Raw genomic sequence first — 18105 nt, 5'->3', positions numbered from 1 at the left:
CTGCAGCTGAATTGGCATAAGTATGGTTGCAATAATTCTGGAAGGGGGAGGGTGAACAATGACGTGAGTGCTGGGAAGTAAAAGAAACCTTTTAAATCAGATCTGCCAGTGACAGAAGAATAATTTAGAATGAAGTTTTTGTACAAAAGAGAGAAATTACAGAACCAGGTAACTACCACAGAGTTTAACAACCACCTTCTGCAATCACTCTGTTTGTATTGTCCTTCTCTCCCCTCCCACACAGCCGTTTCTGTGTCATCAAGTCTGAAAGCTCTTCAGATCAGAAAATGAACCTTGGTGTATGTTCAGCACCTGGGGCCCTGATTCTGCTGTGATATTACATAACAACTTTGCACTTCAGAGCACACTTAGCTTTTATTCCTTTTAAGCACTCTGTCATCACAGCACATCTTCAGCAAGATCTTCACCCTTTATTGTTCTGGGCCAAAACTAAGCTGTCATCATCTTTTCTACCACACTTCATCCCCCCACATCTCCTGCCTTAACAGCTTTTCTTTTCAATTTTTTACTATTACAAGTTCATCCCCCAGCATCCTTCCCCTCAAAGCAAACTCTAATTCAATGAATCATCCTCAAAATTGTGCCTTTTCTTTTATAATATACTAAAGTCTCTGACAAAGGGTTGCATATGTGAGGCACGGTACAATCCTGCACCTCCTCCCTGCCAGTCTCAGTGCCACTCCTTAATTTTGATTTCTTTTCCACTTTTCATCTCTTCCTCCTAGCACACTCAGCAAAGCTGGGACTGCCTCACTTTGTTATTATTAAATACTTTGTGGGTATTAAATAACTACAAAACAATTTTAAGGGCATGGCCTAGGGGAAAAAGACCGCCACCATATACAGCTTACAAAGCTGGTCACCATTTACATGGATTAGCAACCATTTGTCTTTTTCACAAGCTCAGTCCAAATTCCCATCTTGCCAGATAATAAATCAACTTTTTGCTTCAGTTGTATAGTCATTGGAAGATCTGCATAGTTTTAGGTCAAGCATTTATACCCTTTTTATGATTCCAAAGTTTCTTACCTTGTCATTTAGCTACTGAACTGTGAGCTTTCATTGACTTTCTAACCATTGTGGCAAGAACTGCAAGTAGCTGTGCAAGATTTAAAACCTCACTGAGCAGAGGAGCAAAATCAGACTGCAGTAATTTTAAGTATATATTGGGGTGGAATCATGACCCTATGGAAGACAATGGAAGCTCTGCCACCATTTCACAGGGGTTAGATTTCTTCCCTGCCATTTTTTGTGCTGAGGTGACTAAATATTGCAAACTCTCTGTTTTACAACCTGGAAATAAGATGGTTCACAATGCTTGGAAATAGTTTGTTCTACCATTCTATTTTCATTTTTATTTTCTCCAATCCTGGTAAAATATTTTACGTACAGTCAATTGCTGTACCTAAACAGCAATTCTTCTTGTGGTTCTGCATGATCCTTCCTCTCCTGCTTGTCAGCTTAATTTCTTCTGCTGTGGCATGGAGTGTGTAATAGCAAATCTAGCACTCAAATTCTTCTGTTTCTTAATTATCTCTGCCCTGTCAGCTATATCAGTGAAAACAAGTTGGCATTAGACAATTCAGATACAAGTAAACATCAAGTTGTGATAATATAGAGTCCTGCATTACTGTCATTATGGAAAAAGCTGTTTCAGGGAGGCTTAAAAAATTAAATAAGCCCAGCACTTCTAAATGGCAAAAACCTAAGGATATCTAAATTATTCTTCAATATCTTAATCATCCGGGAGAATCATGATCTTATATAATGGCCATTTTAAATGAAAGGTTTGCTGCTCTGCACGGTTACCACTTCTTTTCTAATTGTGAATTAAAGTATAATTTAGGGTGGCTGTATGCCAGCTTGACTAGAAAAATTTAGACAGTAACTCTGGTTGAAAGAAGGGGGGAGAAAGCAGTTAGATTTCTTTAAGTAATAGAAAATCACTCACCAAGTTGTACTTTAAAACAAAACACTAGAGCTTTAACTTGACAAACTGACTTGAATTAAACCACAGAAAAAAGTGCTTGCACTGTAAATCTTACAGGGCAGAAGTGATGGTAGGTTATCATTCTGTTTATTAGCATGCACTTTGGAGAGTTCAGGGCAAGTATGGATACGCATTCATTCCATTTTATGCTGCACATTACTGAAAACACATTCCTCATAAATAATTCATAAATGCATTGTCTGAAATTTCAGATTCCAAAAATACAACACCGTTTTCAACTTTATGGTTGCTTGGTCTTCAAAACAGAAACAGACAATTGGATGGATGGACTTCACAAACCTGATAAGAACCCATCAGTCAGAATTATACTCCAGAGGTAAATGCAAACACCTCCCAGCCTCTGATCCCTGGAAGCAAGGCCATGATGATAGACCCTCTGCTTGTGCTAGCAGTCCCTTGGCAGGGAGCAGGCAGAAAAAGAGGAAGAGCAAAAGCAACCACATAGTGAGGTGTGGTGGAGACCTAGAAAATTGAAATGGGGTAGAAATGCAGAGGAATTTAAATTTAAGGTATATTAAATTAAGCTATATTATTAAGTCAAAATACAAAGACTGAATATAGCTTGTCTTGCAAAAAGCCCATTGTTCGGACCAGAACTGCACTAGAAACTTGAGCTCTACTTGTTCTCAGCTTTTAACTGGTATCACTTTGTTTATGACATAGTAACTGGCATCATCTTTATGCCAGCTATGGTAGCACAAGAGAGGTGAATAGGTTCCTGCACTTCATCTAAAGTCTAACTCCTGCAGGGAGCAGAGTGACCACATCAGAAGAAACTGAAGTATGCTTCACAGGCTAGAGTGCTTAGGGTTTATATACACTGTGATTTCTGCATCTTGCTGACATTATATACGTAGCTTATACTCAGGGTTTTTTTTATTTTCATACCATGCCCAGAAGCCTGACATCAGATAGCAACTGCTTTTCAGCTAGATTTGCATTCACTTGTTCTGTTCTACTCACCTCCCAGTGACAGGCACTCACAGTTCTGGGTACCTCATCTAGAGAAACCTTTGGTGCCCAGCTCCTAACAGAACAACAGCCCATGATCTCCCTATGCACCAGCTCTTTATATGAACTCATTCCCTCCAATTTGCCTGAGAACAAACATTGCAACTGAGCTCAAATACTTGGCATTCCATCACACCGACTGCCTTGGTGCAGACCATATGTGAAAAAACAATGTTCTCATAAAAACTGTATTCCAGTACCCTATGCTGTAAAACTTCCCACTCGATGTTCCAGCATGGAAAGACTGGGACTATCTGTCACTCCGTTCATTTCCAGGTGTGCTGAACTCTCTGGGGTAATATTTAAATCAGCTGAGATTTCACACATCAAAGATGAGAATACATAATTCAAGAGGAGCCACTGAGATAAAACAGTAGTTTTAAAAAATACATTATGCTGGTGGTGCCTGGTTTAGCACGTCAAAGAGGGGCCACTGCTGGCGAGGAGCCGCTGGGCACCGGAGCAGGTCGTGTGGCAGAGCAGGCACAGCCTCTGCAAGCTTCACAGGGACACAGACACCGAGCAGGGCTGGCACTGTGCAAGTACCAGGTTGCAAGGCACCCTACAGAAAAAAACAGCAGTGAGGCACGGAGCACCAGGCGCTCAGGCCCGGTGTCCCTTGGCTATAGTCATCACACGCTAACAACCTCTTTCAAAAACTTAACACAGGTGGTAGGTGTCCCACTGAGATAAATTACCTACTTTCAGCTGCTGAACAGATGGGCAGGGAAGTGAAATTTTAGTTTGTTCATTCCCAGCAGTAACTAGCAAAGATGATCTCGGCTGCTGCAGGATTACTTTTCGATAACCACACACCTGCGAACAGTCCATGATTCTGTTAGAAACTACATAAGGTCATTAATACACTACAAAATAAGGCAGGGCACTTAACAGCTCATGAAAGTGATGCTAAGTCTCTCATTCCCATATTCTTCAGAATATACTGTAGGCTGAGAGAGGCCAGAATGTGTACAGAGAGGGACCTTAACAGGCAGGAGAAATGGGCTCACAGGCATCTCACAAACCTGCAAAAACAGGAAATGCCTGGTCCTGTACCTGGGGAGGAATTACCCCAGGCACCAGCACATGGCAGGTTTGACTGGCTGGAAGGCAGCTTTGCAGAGAAGGACATGGATACTTGTCCCAATACACACAAAAAAACCCTGAATAGAAGCCAACAAAGGCCAGAACTGCTAGAAGGTCAAGGGAGTTGATCCTCCTTCTCAAAACAGCACCAGTAAGACACAGCAGGAGTGCTGTAACCTGTGCTGGACTCTCCAGTATTAAGAGACATGGACCCAATGAAGATGATTAAGGATTTGATGTATCTGACACAAAAGTAAAATGTGAGAAAGCTGGGACTGGAGCTGAAAGCTGGAGCAAATGCAGCTCAGAGTGGTCTCACCAATGGGTATAAATACCTGAAATGGCAAGGAAAGAAGCTGGAGCCAGGCTCTTCTCTGGAGTGCCCAGTGAAAGCACAAGAGGTAATGGGCACAAATTGAAATGGAAGTAAAAAGTTGAAATGGAAGTAAAAAGGTTTTCTTGCTATGTAGGTGGTTGAACATTGGCACAGACTGCTCATCAACACAGAACAAAAGGACAAAGACTGATTACCAGGGACTGGATGCTGACCTATCACCCATGCAGTGCAGGCACGATACAAACAGAGAAGTTTAAAATACCCATCAGTGCCTGCACACATAGAATCTCCAGAAAGAAATCCAAACATTAACCAAGGACTTCTGCCTAGAAAAGTTTGCAACTCATTAAAAATCAGGATTATGGGAAACTTGATGATATATTTGAACAAGGGTTTTCTCTCCTTTTCCCACCTATTTCACCAAGTCACTTGCAACTATTCACATGCAAATTTATTGCAGTGCACCCTAAACCCCATACATATTTTTTTCTTTTTTTCATAAGATGGTCATAGCTACACTGTAAAAAACTTAACAAAAAGTAGTTTTAGTATCTTTCCTTTCAGCTTGCAAATACCTTCCTGGCAGAAGTCCTTAGCTAACTTTACAGCAAGATCTCTCAAAGGAAACAGAACTTTAAAAAAAAACCAAACTCAAAAAAAATATACTACAAAATGAATGTGACCCAGGGACTTACCCTTCTATGCAACAACACGATCAGAGTGCACAGAGACAGTGAAGTCCGCAGGGCGTGAAATTAAAATTTTCACACAGATACAATGAAGTAATGATACAATGTTACAACCTTGGCACAAAAATCTTCTGGTTTGAGTAAAGTCAATGTCATGTGATGTTACGGTTTGTGCACTGGTTGAAAGGGTCTGCTGCTAAAAAGTTCATAACAAAACAGAAGAGGCAAAAGCAAGAAAATTGTACAGCTAATTACAATAGACCTGTACATTCTAGTGATCCAGACATCCCCTAAGACGCTCAGCACAGCTGAATCTGGCTGCCAGTGCAGGCTGAGTTAAGAAAACACACTTATCTTTCATGTCTAGATATCTAGATGCTGAGAGGCCATTAGGAGATAAGAAAAAGATTGGCAAGGAAGGAAGAGGGAGAGAACAACTCTCTTATGAGGTCAGTTTGTTGCCTACAAACGAGGTAGATATACAGGTTCAAAATTCCAAGCATATGGATAAGAACAGGGATGCACAGAGCAATTAACAGAGTCAAGCAGAAGCTGGGATGAGCAGCAGCTGGAGCACTGTTAAAGTCCTTCTAGGAATTGCTTCACCTGTTACAGTAAAAAGAAAAGAAGAACACTGACTCCTCAGCAAGGACAAGGTCATCTGAACAAGAGAGGAGCTTGAAAATTTTTGGGCAGAACCAGGCACACGGGCACAGGGTGGTCACCTGCAAAGCAGGCAGTCCTCATACTGCAGACACACCAACACAATCCCACAGGGAATCCCCAGATACTCTGCAGGGAGCAGGAAGCATTTTGTTTCTAAGAGAATGGAAAAGTCTCTCATAAATCATTAAGTTGCTTGTACATTAGGATGTTTCACAGAGATCCAGCAGACTGACAGACATGCATGTATTCTATAAAGTATATTTACAAGCTTCAACTCTGTGGGGCAAGAACTGGAATTCAGAAATACTGCTTATCTCAAACTACAATTTTGTGATCACAGGTGCAGAAGTTAATGCATGCAAGAACTACTGGCAGTGTGTTTCCAGTAACCCTTCTGGAAACGTAACAGAGAAAGTCAGTCTAACAGTGCAAAGGTCATTCCATAGAAGACAAGTTTCTCATCCTACTGATCCAAGACAATACTCACAAAGAAACACACAGCCAAATATGACTTAATAAAAACTTCAAGTCCTCAGCTTATTAATTTTTTTAATTTTTCTCATTTCATTCCAGTGATTTCATTAGGTTAGACTTCTTCATCTTTATTATAAAATAATCAGAACTGAAATGTTTCAATAAACCCAATTTCTGTTTTAAGTAGTAAAAGATGATTCAATGCAGATGAAGCAAAAATGAAAGTTAAAAGTACAATAGCATTAGAGGCTTTGAGAATATACTTTAAAAGCTGTTAAATACATAAATTATGCATTACTACTCTAGTACATCTTTGATTGTTTTTTACATAAAAAAGAACTGTATCAATTTTTTTTTCATAGAACAGTAGAATAGTTTGGGTCAGAAGGGACTTTTAAAGGTTATCCAGTCCAATCCCCTGTAATAAGCAGGGACAACTTCAACTAGGTAACTTTCACTATGTTCTCCAGCAGTATGGAACAAAGCAAAATACTTCAAAACTTACAGGTGGGAAGAAACCAAGATGAAAAACAACACCTAAGTCTCTACCATTAAAACAGAGAGAGCTAACTCAGTACAGGGCAGAAACAAAAAAAAACCATTATTCTTACCAAAAGGTTTAGATTTCCATCATAAACAAAACAGATCAAAATTAACATACATGGCCCCAAACTACTGGGTAGCAAGAAACATGTTGCAATGGAGAAATTTAAATGTTAAATATGATCAGTATCTACAATTAAATAAAAGGTGAAAAACCCCAGCAAGATATTGTTTTCCTTCATGATCATCAAAATGTTGAAGAGATAGCTTCAGTGCTCAGTCACAATCCATCACAAAGCCAAACAATGATCAATAGCATGTGTTTTTGAAAAGGAAATGTGGCTTAGGAAGAGAAAGTGGTCACACTTGCAGTATAAACTGGTGAACTCAGTTCTGCTGATCTGCAAACGAAGAGTATAACATCACTCTCTGTTTCCTTCAATTCTGTATCAGAAAGCTAAAGGCATGTTACTTGATTCAGGGGTCCTTAAATTAAAGCCAACAAAATAAAAACATATTCAGTTCAGTAGTTCAAAGTTCAGTATTCTTTACACTGAAACACCCCATTACTTTCCCTAAACAAGTGTGGAATATACCTTGGCTTTTTCATTACTCTACTCAGGAAAAATCAGAACCCAAATCTTCTGTTACAATGTCCTATTGAACTCAGGAGAGGTATGCAACATGGTAAGATTTAGGCACAAGCTCAGATAGTGGGTTTTTCCCTATCAGAAATGTCTTAACAAGAATGATAAGAGACAATAGTTATTTTAAAATAGTGTGTTGGGTTGATGTGGCCAGAAAGGCATATTCTATCACCACTTGTTGAAGCTGGGTGGGGCACTGATTCCTTATCTCTGTGGCACGTACTACCTGCTAACGGGCCATTTTTTAGAAGAGATGGGGCAATCATCTTCATCTTTTCCACAACCCATCCTCCCTCCAGGAAGATATGATCTGCCAATGGCCTGGTAAGTCCCACTGTGTGACTGATAAAATTACATCATCCCACTGGAAGATGTTCCAGCCAGGGGAGCAGCCAAGCCTTTCCTACCTAGATAAAAACTGAGATTTTGGACAGCAAGTTACTTTCTTTCCATTTGATTCCAGAAGAAAATACAGAACTTTCTACACCATCCCTGGACCTTCAGAGGAAAACTGCACCTTCTCCAGGAGCACTGCTCCAGCTGAACCACATCTGCCACTGCAGGGGGATGCAGCCACCATCTAATGGGATTGCTACCAACACCCTGACTGACAGGGTGTCAGGTTGTGTTCTCACTCTGTCAGGGTTGGGATTGTTTTTTGTAATACTGTATTTCTATTTTAATTTTCCCAGTAAAGAACTGTTATTCCTAATTCCCATATCTTTGCCTAAGAGCCCCTTAATTTCAAAATTATAATAATTTGGAGGGAGGGGGTTTACATTCTCCATTTAAAAGAGAAGCTTCAACTTTTATTGGCAGATATCTGTCCTCCAAACCAGGACAGTTAGCTATTTAAAAATCATTATTATAAGCCATATATTAAGAGTGACTTTTAAAAGCTGTATAAATTAGAGGAAATTACAATAACAATCTTGAAATCTGTGGAGTTTAGAAACACAATTATGATAAAAGGTCAGGATACAAGCTCACTGCTGATTTCTGTCTTCATTTACATCTGAATGTACCATCTCACAACTCTGATGCCCACCAGTTTTTCCAGTAGACCAGACAATAAAGAAATGTTCTCATTTTCTGCAGGTCATTTTTAATTTTATAAAATTCGAATAGTATCATAAACCTATTCACCTCTTTTCCAAGACGAAGAGACCCAGTTGTTCTATTCATTCCATAAAATCTCTCACATCTGGGAGCAATCCATTGCACTGCCCAGATGTGACAATCAGCACATAGTAACCACTACTGAGCAAAAATTTGCTACTGCAGTCTTTCACTTCAGAAATGGAAACAATATAAAAATGAGAAAGCTTGTTGACAATAATAGTCATACCAGGGCTCCAAAAATAGAGATTCAACCTATGGAGAAAGACTTCATAAGCATGAAAAGAAACCTTGCCAGTTTAAGTGAAACAGTAAACGGTCATCCAGTCAGCTCTAAATAAAGAAAACAGAACAAACTGCTATCTCAAGGAAAGGAAAAAAAATACCACAAACTGACCACCAAAAAACCCCACAAAAATCAAACCCCACAAAGAATTACACAAGAATTACAGCTGAAGACTAAGGGTTATGCTGAAAGCATTAGGTCCAACAACAAATCCCAGTATTAAGTTTATAAAACACAGGAAGTTTAAATTAAAGCTAGAAGGAAATGAAGTTACAAAAGGAACAGGATGATAAAGGCACAGCAGAAAAACTCAATGAGATGAATAGACATTCACCATGTGGGAACTTATGAAGTTTCTGAAGCTACAGAGGACACAGTGGAAGACCTGTTTGAAGTTGAAATGTCCTGAAAATAAATTACAGAACAAATCAACACGAATGAACAATAATGAATTGCTGGGATCTGCTGGTACTCACCCAAACTGGTGAAAGAGCTCAGGTATGAAACAGCAGAACTACCAACTGTAGAATGTAACTAATTGCCTAAAACTGCTTCAGTCCTGGGAATTATTTTTTTTTTTTTAAGTTATCTGAAAAGATGCAAAAATCTACAAATGAAGAGGTCTAATGTTAGAACAAGCAGATTGATAGAAATTATAATTTATAATAAGGAATTAATAAACTCGACATATTGGCAGAGACTAAATATAAAGTCTTCATTCACTGGGGACCTCTGTAAGATTCATAAGATTATTATGCATCTAAACAAGGAAAATATAATTTATATAATCCATCTGGAGTTCCAAAAGTCCTCCAGCAAATCTATTATCAAAGACTTAAAAGCTGACAAACTAAGAGAAAAATCCATTAATGGAGAGATAACTGGCTAAAACTCAGGAAATTAAGAGAAAACATTAAAAATGTCTGCTACAAAGTGGCCAGAGAGGTCAGCAGTGAAGGTCACAGAAATAAAGGAGGGCCTGAACTCTTTAATGCATTCACAAGTGGCCTAGAGAAAGGACAAATAAGGAAGAGACATTTGAAGATGATACTACACTATTCATGATAACTTAAAAGCTGAAAGTCTTCATTAAGGCAGAAAACTAGAATATCACAAAGGCTTAAAAAAGTGCATTAAAACTCTAAATTGGGTAAATTAGACACTATAAAGGAAGCACTGGTTACAGTGACAGAGAGGCAGGAATTTATTTTTGAAGAAGGAAACTCATCAGCAGAAAACAACTGATGAAATACCTGAGAAGACAGAGCCATGTCTGCCTGCTGAGACCAGCCCCTGCTGCACAGAACATCTGACAGGCAGGGATGGGACAGGCCCTGCTCAGACCAAAAATCACTGCAGTATCACAGTCACCAGTGTCTGAGTTACAGGGCATCACCAGGTCACAGTTCCAAACAGGACTCTCCAAGCCAGCCAAACCATCGCCACCATTTTTACTGAAAATGTTACCACATCACAAGCTCGTGTACTGCTGAAATAGATGCTGAATGTTCACAATCAGGGGTATGCACACCCCATCCCAGAGTGGAGGGATTTACATCTTTGATGCCTAAGCCTTCAATTCATAGTGCAAGTGTTAAAAATATATTAATAATCAGGGTACTGACCATGCAGCACATAGGTTAACCCTGCATTTGCCTCCAATTCATAATGAAAATATGAATGACAAACAAGTAATTTTAAGTTCCACATATTCAGCTGCAAGAGGAATAAGGTGTCAGTGTGTGTTACTCCAGGCTTATTTTACACCTCATGGGATAACAGGTATCACCAAAAGGCTATTTAGCTGGTTCTAAAATAAAACAGTGAGGGTAACTAGCTGAGTTGTCTCAAGATAAGCAGACAAATTCCATCTTAACTATACCATCATAGTTAAACATCATTACTGCATGGACCAGCCAAGCACAAAGATGTGCTGTGGCAAGATCCTGCCCTAAGGAGTTTACAGCCTGAAAGGCCCAGGAGAGTAAAGGAGAAAAGAAAAAGGAAATTTATTAAGCAGAAGCAATATGGTGGAAGGATGGCAGAGACTTTTGGGACTTATCTTTTGGGATAAAGACTTTTTAAAGTAAGATGCAATTATCCTGTATATATTATTCATCAATTCCTCCCATCACAAAAATAAAAGGGCCCTCCAAAAAACAAGAGGAAATACCTGGGAAAATGAGAAATTACTACAGACTAGGAACAGAACAGTTGCTTAGAAAACAATGAAGACAGGAATCAAGACTGATTTTACCTCACCAAGCTTTGTAAAAATTGCCATCACAGTAATTCTAAAAAGGTATTTTAAAGTACAAGGCAGAACACTCAAGGTATCAGTGCAGGAAAAAGAGATAATCTTTTTTTTTTTTTTTTTAATAAAGGAGAGGGGAAAATACAGAGGAACCTGAAAATATTTTGAGGCTGTTTTCATTGCTGTGATTACAAATGCAAACAGAAATCACATCCAAAGAACCAACATTCTCTTAAGATTTGATGTGGTATTTGAGAACCTGCAAGTGCATATGGGGAAAAATTGCAAAAAATAGTAATTAAAATAACAATGAAAATTATGCAAAGAGTTAAGTCAGTTTCATAACATGATTTGTACTCTATTTTCCTTTGCTTATTGTTACTTTCAAACTACAATCAAGTTATTGTCATACCACTGAATGATGGAAACCTTGCCAACTACTTCAAAACTGACACATTTTCTGTTGCACTGAGCATTCCCAGAAGACACTTCCCCTCATTTTAATACAAAATCCTGTCAGAACCATGGAGCTGAAAAAAAAAAGGTGTAAAGGATATGTAGCTGTAATAGACCTCCCCCAACTAGTCGAGTTTGGAATAAAAGACGATCAAAAAAGACTCAAAGATCCAGTGCTAGATTAATGCAAATATCTGCTTGTTTGCAAGTGTACTTTTTGATTAAACTGGCATACATCAAGTACAATTAGAAGAGTTATTTATAACTAAGAAATACATAATTCTGCATTTTAATGAGGGTGACAATTACAGCCAACAGTTGGTAATTAACATTAATCCTTTTGCACTGCAAATCAGAATTTCCCAATATGATTTTCGTTGTCAGCAATGGACACACCAAAACTGTTACTGCAAAGTAGCTATTAGGTAGGCTGCTTTGACACAAATAGGTGTTCCTGTTACACACAGTAAAGAAAGAAGCCAATGATGTGTTAAATTTGATAACCTCTGATGTAAATACAGAATGTCACTTCAAAATTTACTTGATGTGTACAACACAAAATATAATCAAGGCTTATCATTTTCATGGCTGAACCCAATTCCAAGTTTCCCAAGAGCCAGGCTTCACAGGTGAAATCTGATTTCAACACAAGCTTGAAATCTCCCATTGTTAAATTTGGTTTAGATCCCAGCCCTGGGTTCACATCTGCATTTCCCCCCTGAGACTTCAAAGCTTTCAGTGGTTGTAACTGAACAGAGCAGATAAGGAGGAGAGTTTGCCCAGTCGGTATCAGTTTCCACAGCAGAACTTTGGAGCAACTACTAAAGACAAGAATAATCACTACTGAAGGATTTGCAACTGTAGCAAAATCTCACTGCAAATTCTTTCCTTAATCAGGTTACCAATAAAATTTTGGCTCTCAAACCCATTGAATTTTAAATCTCAATCTTCCCAAATTGCTTTTAACGTATTTATATTCCTTGTGTAAAAAAAATTATCTGAAAGTAAGTTCCATGTCTTTAACAAATGTTGAACTTATTAAACACTTTCCTTTCTGATATCTGTAATCTTCAAAGAGGTGATTTAGATTTGCTATGTGTGTCTTTCCAAAAGAGAAGATATTTTTGTTTCAGCTGTTGTCTTTTCAGAGAGAAGCAATAGAAAACTCTTTTCATACTGGTCTTTAACAGGAAAAGAGACCCAAATCCTATCTGAGGCACAAGATCACAATGCAGCCAGTAAATGAAGCCTCTAGAAGAGTGCTGAGGTGTTCACCACCTGGGTCAGACAACTGGAGGGGGATCAGTGTCAGATACAAGTAAATGAGAAGGCAAAAAAGGAGAACTGTGAGCAGTAAGCCAAGAAACCTACAATGCACTTCTTACAAAGAGCTGTAAAATTCACATTTATTTTGTAAGTATGAGATAGATGGGTTATTTCTACATATAGAGGTGCCCAACTAAAATCAAGATAAGTGATATTAATGTCCTATGGTCAGTATTATTGAACCTCGAAAGCAATAAAGTATGAGTCGATAAATATTACATTTGCAACATAGTTAACATTCTTCTACTGTCTCTGGCACTTATTACACATTGTAACCGCAAGTCTACAATACATTATTCATATTTGGGGTGTCACTGAGTGATGGATTGCTGTAAGAGAGGCTGTCCTTTAAATAAATCAACAAATAAAAATGCAAATGTTAACATTTTCAGCCACAACTTTTTCCATCTTGAATGGGGAATGAAAATTTCACATTATATCGACAGCCAGCAGAGAGAACAATTAACAACCTACACTGCGAATAAGAGAGATTAATTTGCCAATGTCTGGTTTTATCACTTGCATATGGAACTACATTGGACTTTTTGCACTGCTGGCTTTCTTGGGGAGTAGCAAAACTTCCATCTCCTACCACATTCAGAAACTAACTCACCACCCAACTCCAAATACACTTTTAATTTCTTTAAATGTTCTTAAGTTAAATCAGGAATGAAAGTTTTCAGTTTCTTTTGAATCTTGAGGGGTGTCTGATCCTAAGAGCAAAAAAACAATTCTATTTCTTTGGCAGTGTTTGTTTAGATTCTAAAGTATAAGGAACTTCAGAAATCATCTTAAATTGATATTCATATGTAGGCATCCAAAATGCAAAGATGTGAAAATCAACTACCACATAAGTAAGACACAGGCTTGAATATCATCACTGTAATGTTTCCTAACACTCAGCACAACAGATCTACTTTAGACTATTCCAGTGTGCATTATTAAGTATACAATTCTGCACATTATATTTTACATCAGATATTAATTTGCTTAAAAGTCCCTAAGTACACATTCACCCGAGATGTGCTGGGCAATTGGGTAAATAGTTCTGTTTTTAAAATGTCCCTAAACACAAATTTACACAATACAATCTGTTTATAAGAACTCCAACAGGCCACTGTAGTCTAACAGATAATAATACAGCTCAAATACAGCATTCATATTGCAAAACCTTCTCAATCACTCCTTTTATTGGCTACAAGAAACTTCAAGACAACGCAGCAAGCATGAAAGCTTTGATCTGAAACTGTGACCAAAAACTACACTGAAATTCCAGACTATCACATAGTCCTTTAATTTATCTAACTGTTCTTGAATTCGCTTTGTCTAAAGTGAAAAACACTACAGGAGAATTATCTGTTTCCATGGTGAGCAGAGCAAACTTTGCCTGTGTCCTTTTAAGTGCTTAATTTCCGCAGTGTTATAGGACTAACTGTGCCAAACTCAATGCTACGTGGGGAGAGCCTGACAATTGCAACAGGGTTGGAATCAAATTAAATGGTATTTCAGAATGAACAATTTATAACTTCCTTTTTTGTTTTTTTTATTCCCCCAGAAATAGCTGAATACTTTAATTTAGAGCAGTTTCACTTCTTTATGCAATACAACATTTATTTTGCTGAAATCAGTACTGGGGTATATCTAAGGTAAGGTAAAAACTTCATTACTAAATTAAAGTATTAATCTGCCAGTACTTCCCCTGTCCAGCTCCCCTCCATTTCAGCAGAAACACAGACCCTGTCTTCTAGGCAAAAAGAATGCAAAAATGAAAAAACGTACCTGGTCACCATTTAACACAATCAGAGTAACCATGCTTTAGGAACAAACCTACTCTTTCAAATTTACCCAGCCCCAATCTTGCCTGTGAATTTTTTTCCCAAATATATTGGCTTTGGTCTAGATCAATAAGCACATGGAGTAGAAGAGCTTTCCAGACCTGCTGTGAACATAATTTCAAGGGCCTCATGCAGGTATAGACACTTGGCTTAAGAACACTGGAAAACCAAACTTGCAGTGTTTGGCTGTACTATGGAAGGCACAGAAGCCTGACAGGCAAACAAATTCACTATTAGCCCAGCTCCAGATGCCAGATAAGGAAATATGGGGTTTTCTTTTTCTTTTGAGGTATCACTGGAATCACCTTGTGCACACTCATTTTGCAAAGGTCCTTCTACAGGTCTAGCACTAAGGCTCTCAAGGTTTACATCTACCTTCTAGGGACACCTATTTCTTGTTCATGACATGATTCATTCTGAGACAGAGAAGAAAGTAGGACTGCAGCAATTCTTTCTCAAGCAGGAGGGAGCTGTAACACACTGAAGCCTCCAGCTGAGCCCTGCCAAGGCAGGCTATCATGCCAACACATCTCCTACCTGCCATGCCTGCTTAGCCAGCCAGCCCTTCCCAGAAGCTGTGCTAGCACCCTGATCCTCTCACTGCCAGGGAGCTTCTGTCGCTTTCCAACACCTTCTCTCTGGCAGGCTTTGCACTGCTGCTGCTGCTGGGTGCCAGGGTTTGTGCTAGTTAAAGCTGGCACAAACACGAGTTGAATCTAGTCCTATAAATTTAAATAGTCAGAAGTAATTAGGTTTACATGTACTGCTGAATAAATAAATTTGCTCTTAGGCTAGGGCTTTGTGTTGCAAGTTTCAAATCTGTGCCAACTGTTGTGGTTAAGCTGTTAACCCCCCCAAATCACAGATCATAATGAACATGCTGACAAACCCTAACTTTAGTGGCACAAAAGCAGCAATAATTCTCAATATTGATTAATTTAGTTAGTTAAACCTGCAGTCTAAGCTTATAACCATTCAGTGATAAATTGAGACTGACCTGCTGCCCAAGCAGGTTTTCTGATGAAGGATAGAATCAGCTTTAGGTCTCCCCAGAAATACTTGTCCATTTACCATTTTCAATTAGAGAAGGCCAGGAGTAAGGGAAAGCACAACGTGGCTGTTTAAACTAGTCAAAAATACCTACAGCACCAATGGTGAAAAAGAAAGAGAGGAATCATGGGAGAAAGTGCCCAGAAATACAGGATTTTTCATCAACTGGTAAAATAATACTTTAAAGATGACAGCTAATCAGACTCCTTTTACTGATCACTTTACCTGATATGATTTCTAACAGCATATTTCAACAAATATTTTACTCCCCTCTGTGGAAAAGAATAGACCATCAATCCTCTTGAATAAAATTTCTTTCTCTGAGCAGTCTCCATATGATCTGCATAATTATATCTACTCCTCAGTGTTTGAATGGAATCTCAATCTAGCATTATTAGACAGTATCAAGCAGTATCTTTACACACACTTTATCTGCTATGCCTGCCTTGCAAAAGTAACCATTGCTTCTAAGAGAAATGCCTAGGCAATCTTGTGGTTTCTGTTAGTTTAAACACACAGCTACTTGTGGGAAACAGCCCAATCTAACTCAGTTCTTAAATCCTCCAAGAATTATCATCCCTTCCATCAGAAGAAAAAAAAGTGTTTCCATAACAAGTAAGTACAAATTTGTCAATATTGATAGTGGTTTTTCACCTATTATATATCACAAGTTCTCTCAGAAGATAGAAATAAACTGCCAGCTGCTGCCAAGAATACAGGGATGATATCAAGCATATATTTTCCAAGTCCACTGGGCCAAGAAAAGATTAAATCTGACTCTAGCCCTCTCATCCTCCAAGAAACATTTAACTCTTCTCATGAACAGTTGCATATTCCTGTTATGCCACTGCACTGCTATCTAAAATACTGGTATAAAATACTGCAAGTTTTATAAAATACTGCAAGTTCATATTTCAATCTGCTTGTATTTTGTTGCTTAACTAAAGATTTTATTATGAGAAAATGTAGGATATGATAAAGAAAAGCAGGGATTGTATGCCATTCTTCTAGGCATTTTACCACTAGAAATGTAATCCTGTCTGAAGAAGGCAAGTTGTTTTCTGACTTGTAAGCGTAACAACAATGCTGCTTTCAGTTTTTTCATTGGAACAGAAGTGATAATGCTGCTTTTCCAGTGCATTTAGTGCAGACATATAGTATAATCAGGAATTGCTGACTTAATGTGATTTTGTTGCTTGTCATTAAACATAAAATAACTCTCACACAAAACATTTTAAAAGAAATGCCATTTGATAAAAGTGGGGGTGGGGGAGGAGGCAGGCAAATGACAAGAGATTAAAATCTTCAAGCGTATGCAAAACCTAACAGGGTTAACACTGTCCATTAACATTATTTATAAAGGTATTTAACCTGTCAGGAATTGGAACATAAAATACATTCTGTTCAAAATCCAAGTAAAATTAAAATGTTAGAACTTGGCATATTCTTGCTTTTTTTATTCTAACATGCAACTTAAAGCTTACTATAAATGTCAAAAGGACATGGCAGTTTATAGTTTATATTATTCAGCTTGTGCTAATAAGAAACATTATAGAAATTCAGTCACTTTCCTGCATCTAGCAGAATTTGATGGTTGTGTTTGCAGAATCTTACACCAGAGATTACCCAGCAGCTTACCGTGAAGGGTCATGCTGAATTGGTGATATGGGTGTGGTTGCAAGGACTTTGCTGCTGCACATCAACCCAGGAGATATGGCTGCATCCTTCCTAGGTCCTGAAGTTGTCCCTGTGGAACAAAATGAAGACAAAGGCATCAGAAGCTAGAGATTTTGGAATAGCTATTCCTAAATTCTGCCTTATTACAAAACATTGGGACGAAAAATTGAAACAGTTTTCAAGTGAGAAATATACATAGAGAAATGACAGAGCTTATCAGTTGGCAGTACTGTGCACAGCATCCTTTTCAGGACCATGCAGAATCAAATCTGTAGAATAAGACACACTCGGCAGCCTCCATCTTACTGCCCAGAGTTTGGCAGACTTACACAATTATTGTTCTTTAAGCAGCACAGAGAATTCAGCTTGTTTCACAGATGCAGTTCTCATGACGTGCTTTAAGATGTTAGTTCTCCAAGTGCAAATATCCCTACATCAGCATTTTCATTTAAATAAAATAAAATTGAGAGTACCTTCTTTCTTCCCACCTCTAAAGAACTGTTGACTTACAAAATAACCTAGGTTTAAAGGTAAACTTTGGAGGTCATGCAGCTCAAGCCTCCATTCAAACAGCATCAACAGGTTTCAGACACTTGTCACATTAGGTGCTGAATGTC

The 18105-nt window shown here is 38.3% G+C and overlaps 1 protein-coding gene across 1 annotated transcript in view; it reads right to left on the bottom strand.

Moving 5' to 3' along the window:
• LOC306814524 (protein hinderin-like) overlaps positions 1 to 18105 on the bottom strand; it is a gene marked incomplete at its 5' end in the record, with an annotated part of 123590 nt that overhangs the window by 12786 nt on the left and 92699 nt on the right. Inside the window, one exon of the mRNA XM_079330658.1 lies at positions 17450 to 17558. Within this exon, the coding sequence (XP_079186784.1) occupies positions 17450 to 17558 (109 nt within the window). The remainder of the gene's footprint in view (positions 1 to 17449; positions 17559 to 18105) is intronic.

The sequence above is a fragment of the Erithacus rubecula genome (assembly GCF_903797595.1).
Source record: "Erithacus rubecula genome assembly, chromosome: Z".
NCBI lineage: Eukaryota > Metazoa > Chordata > Aves > Passeriformes > Muscicapidae > Erithacus > Erithacus rubecula.
This window is presented reverse-complemented; position numbering and strand designations above follow the sequence as displayed.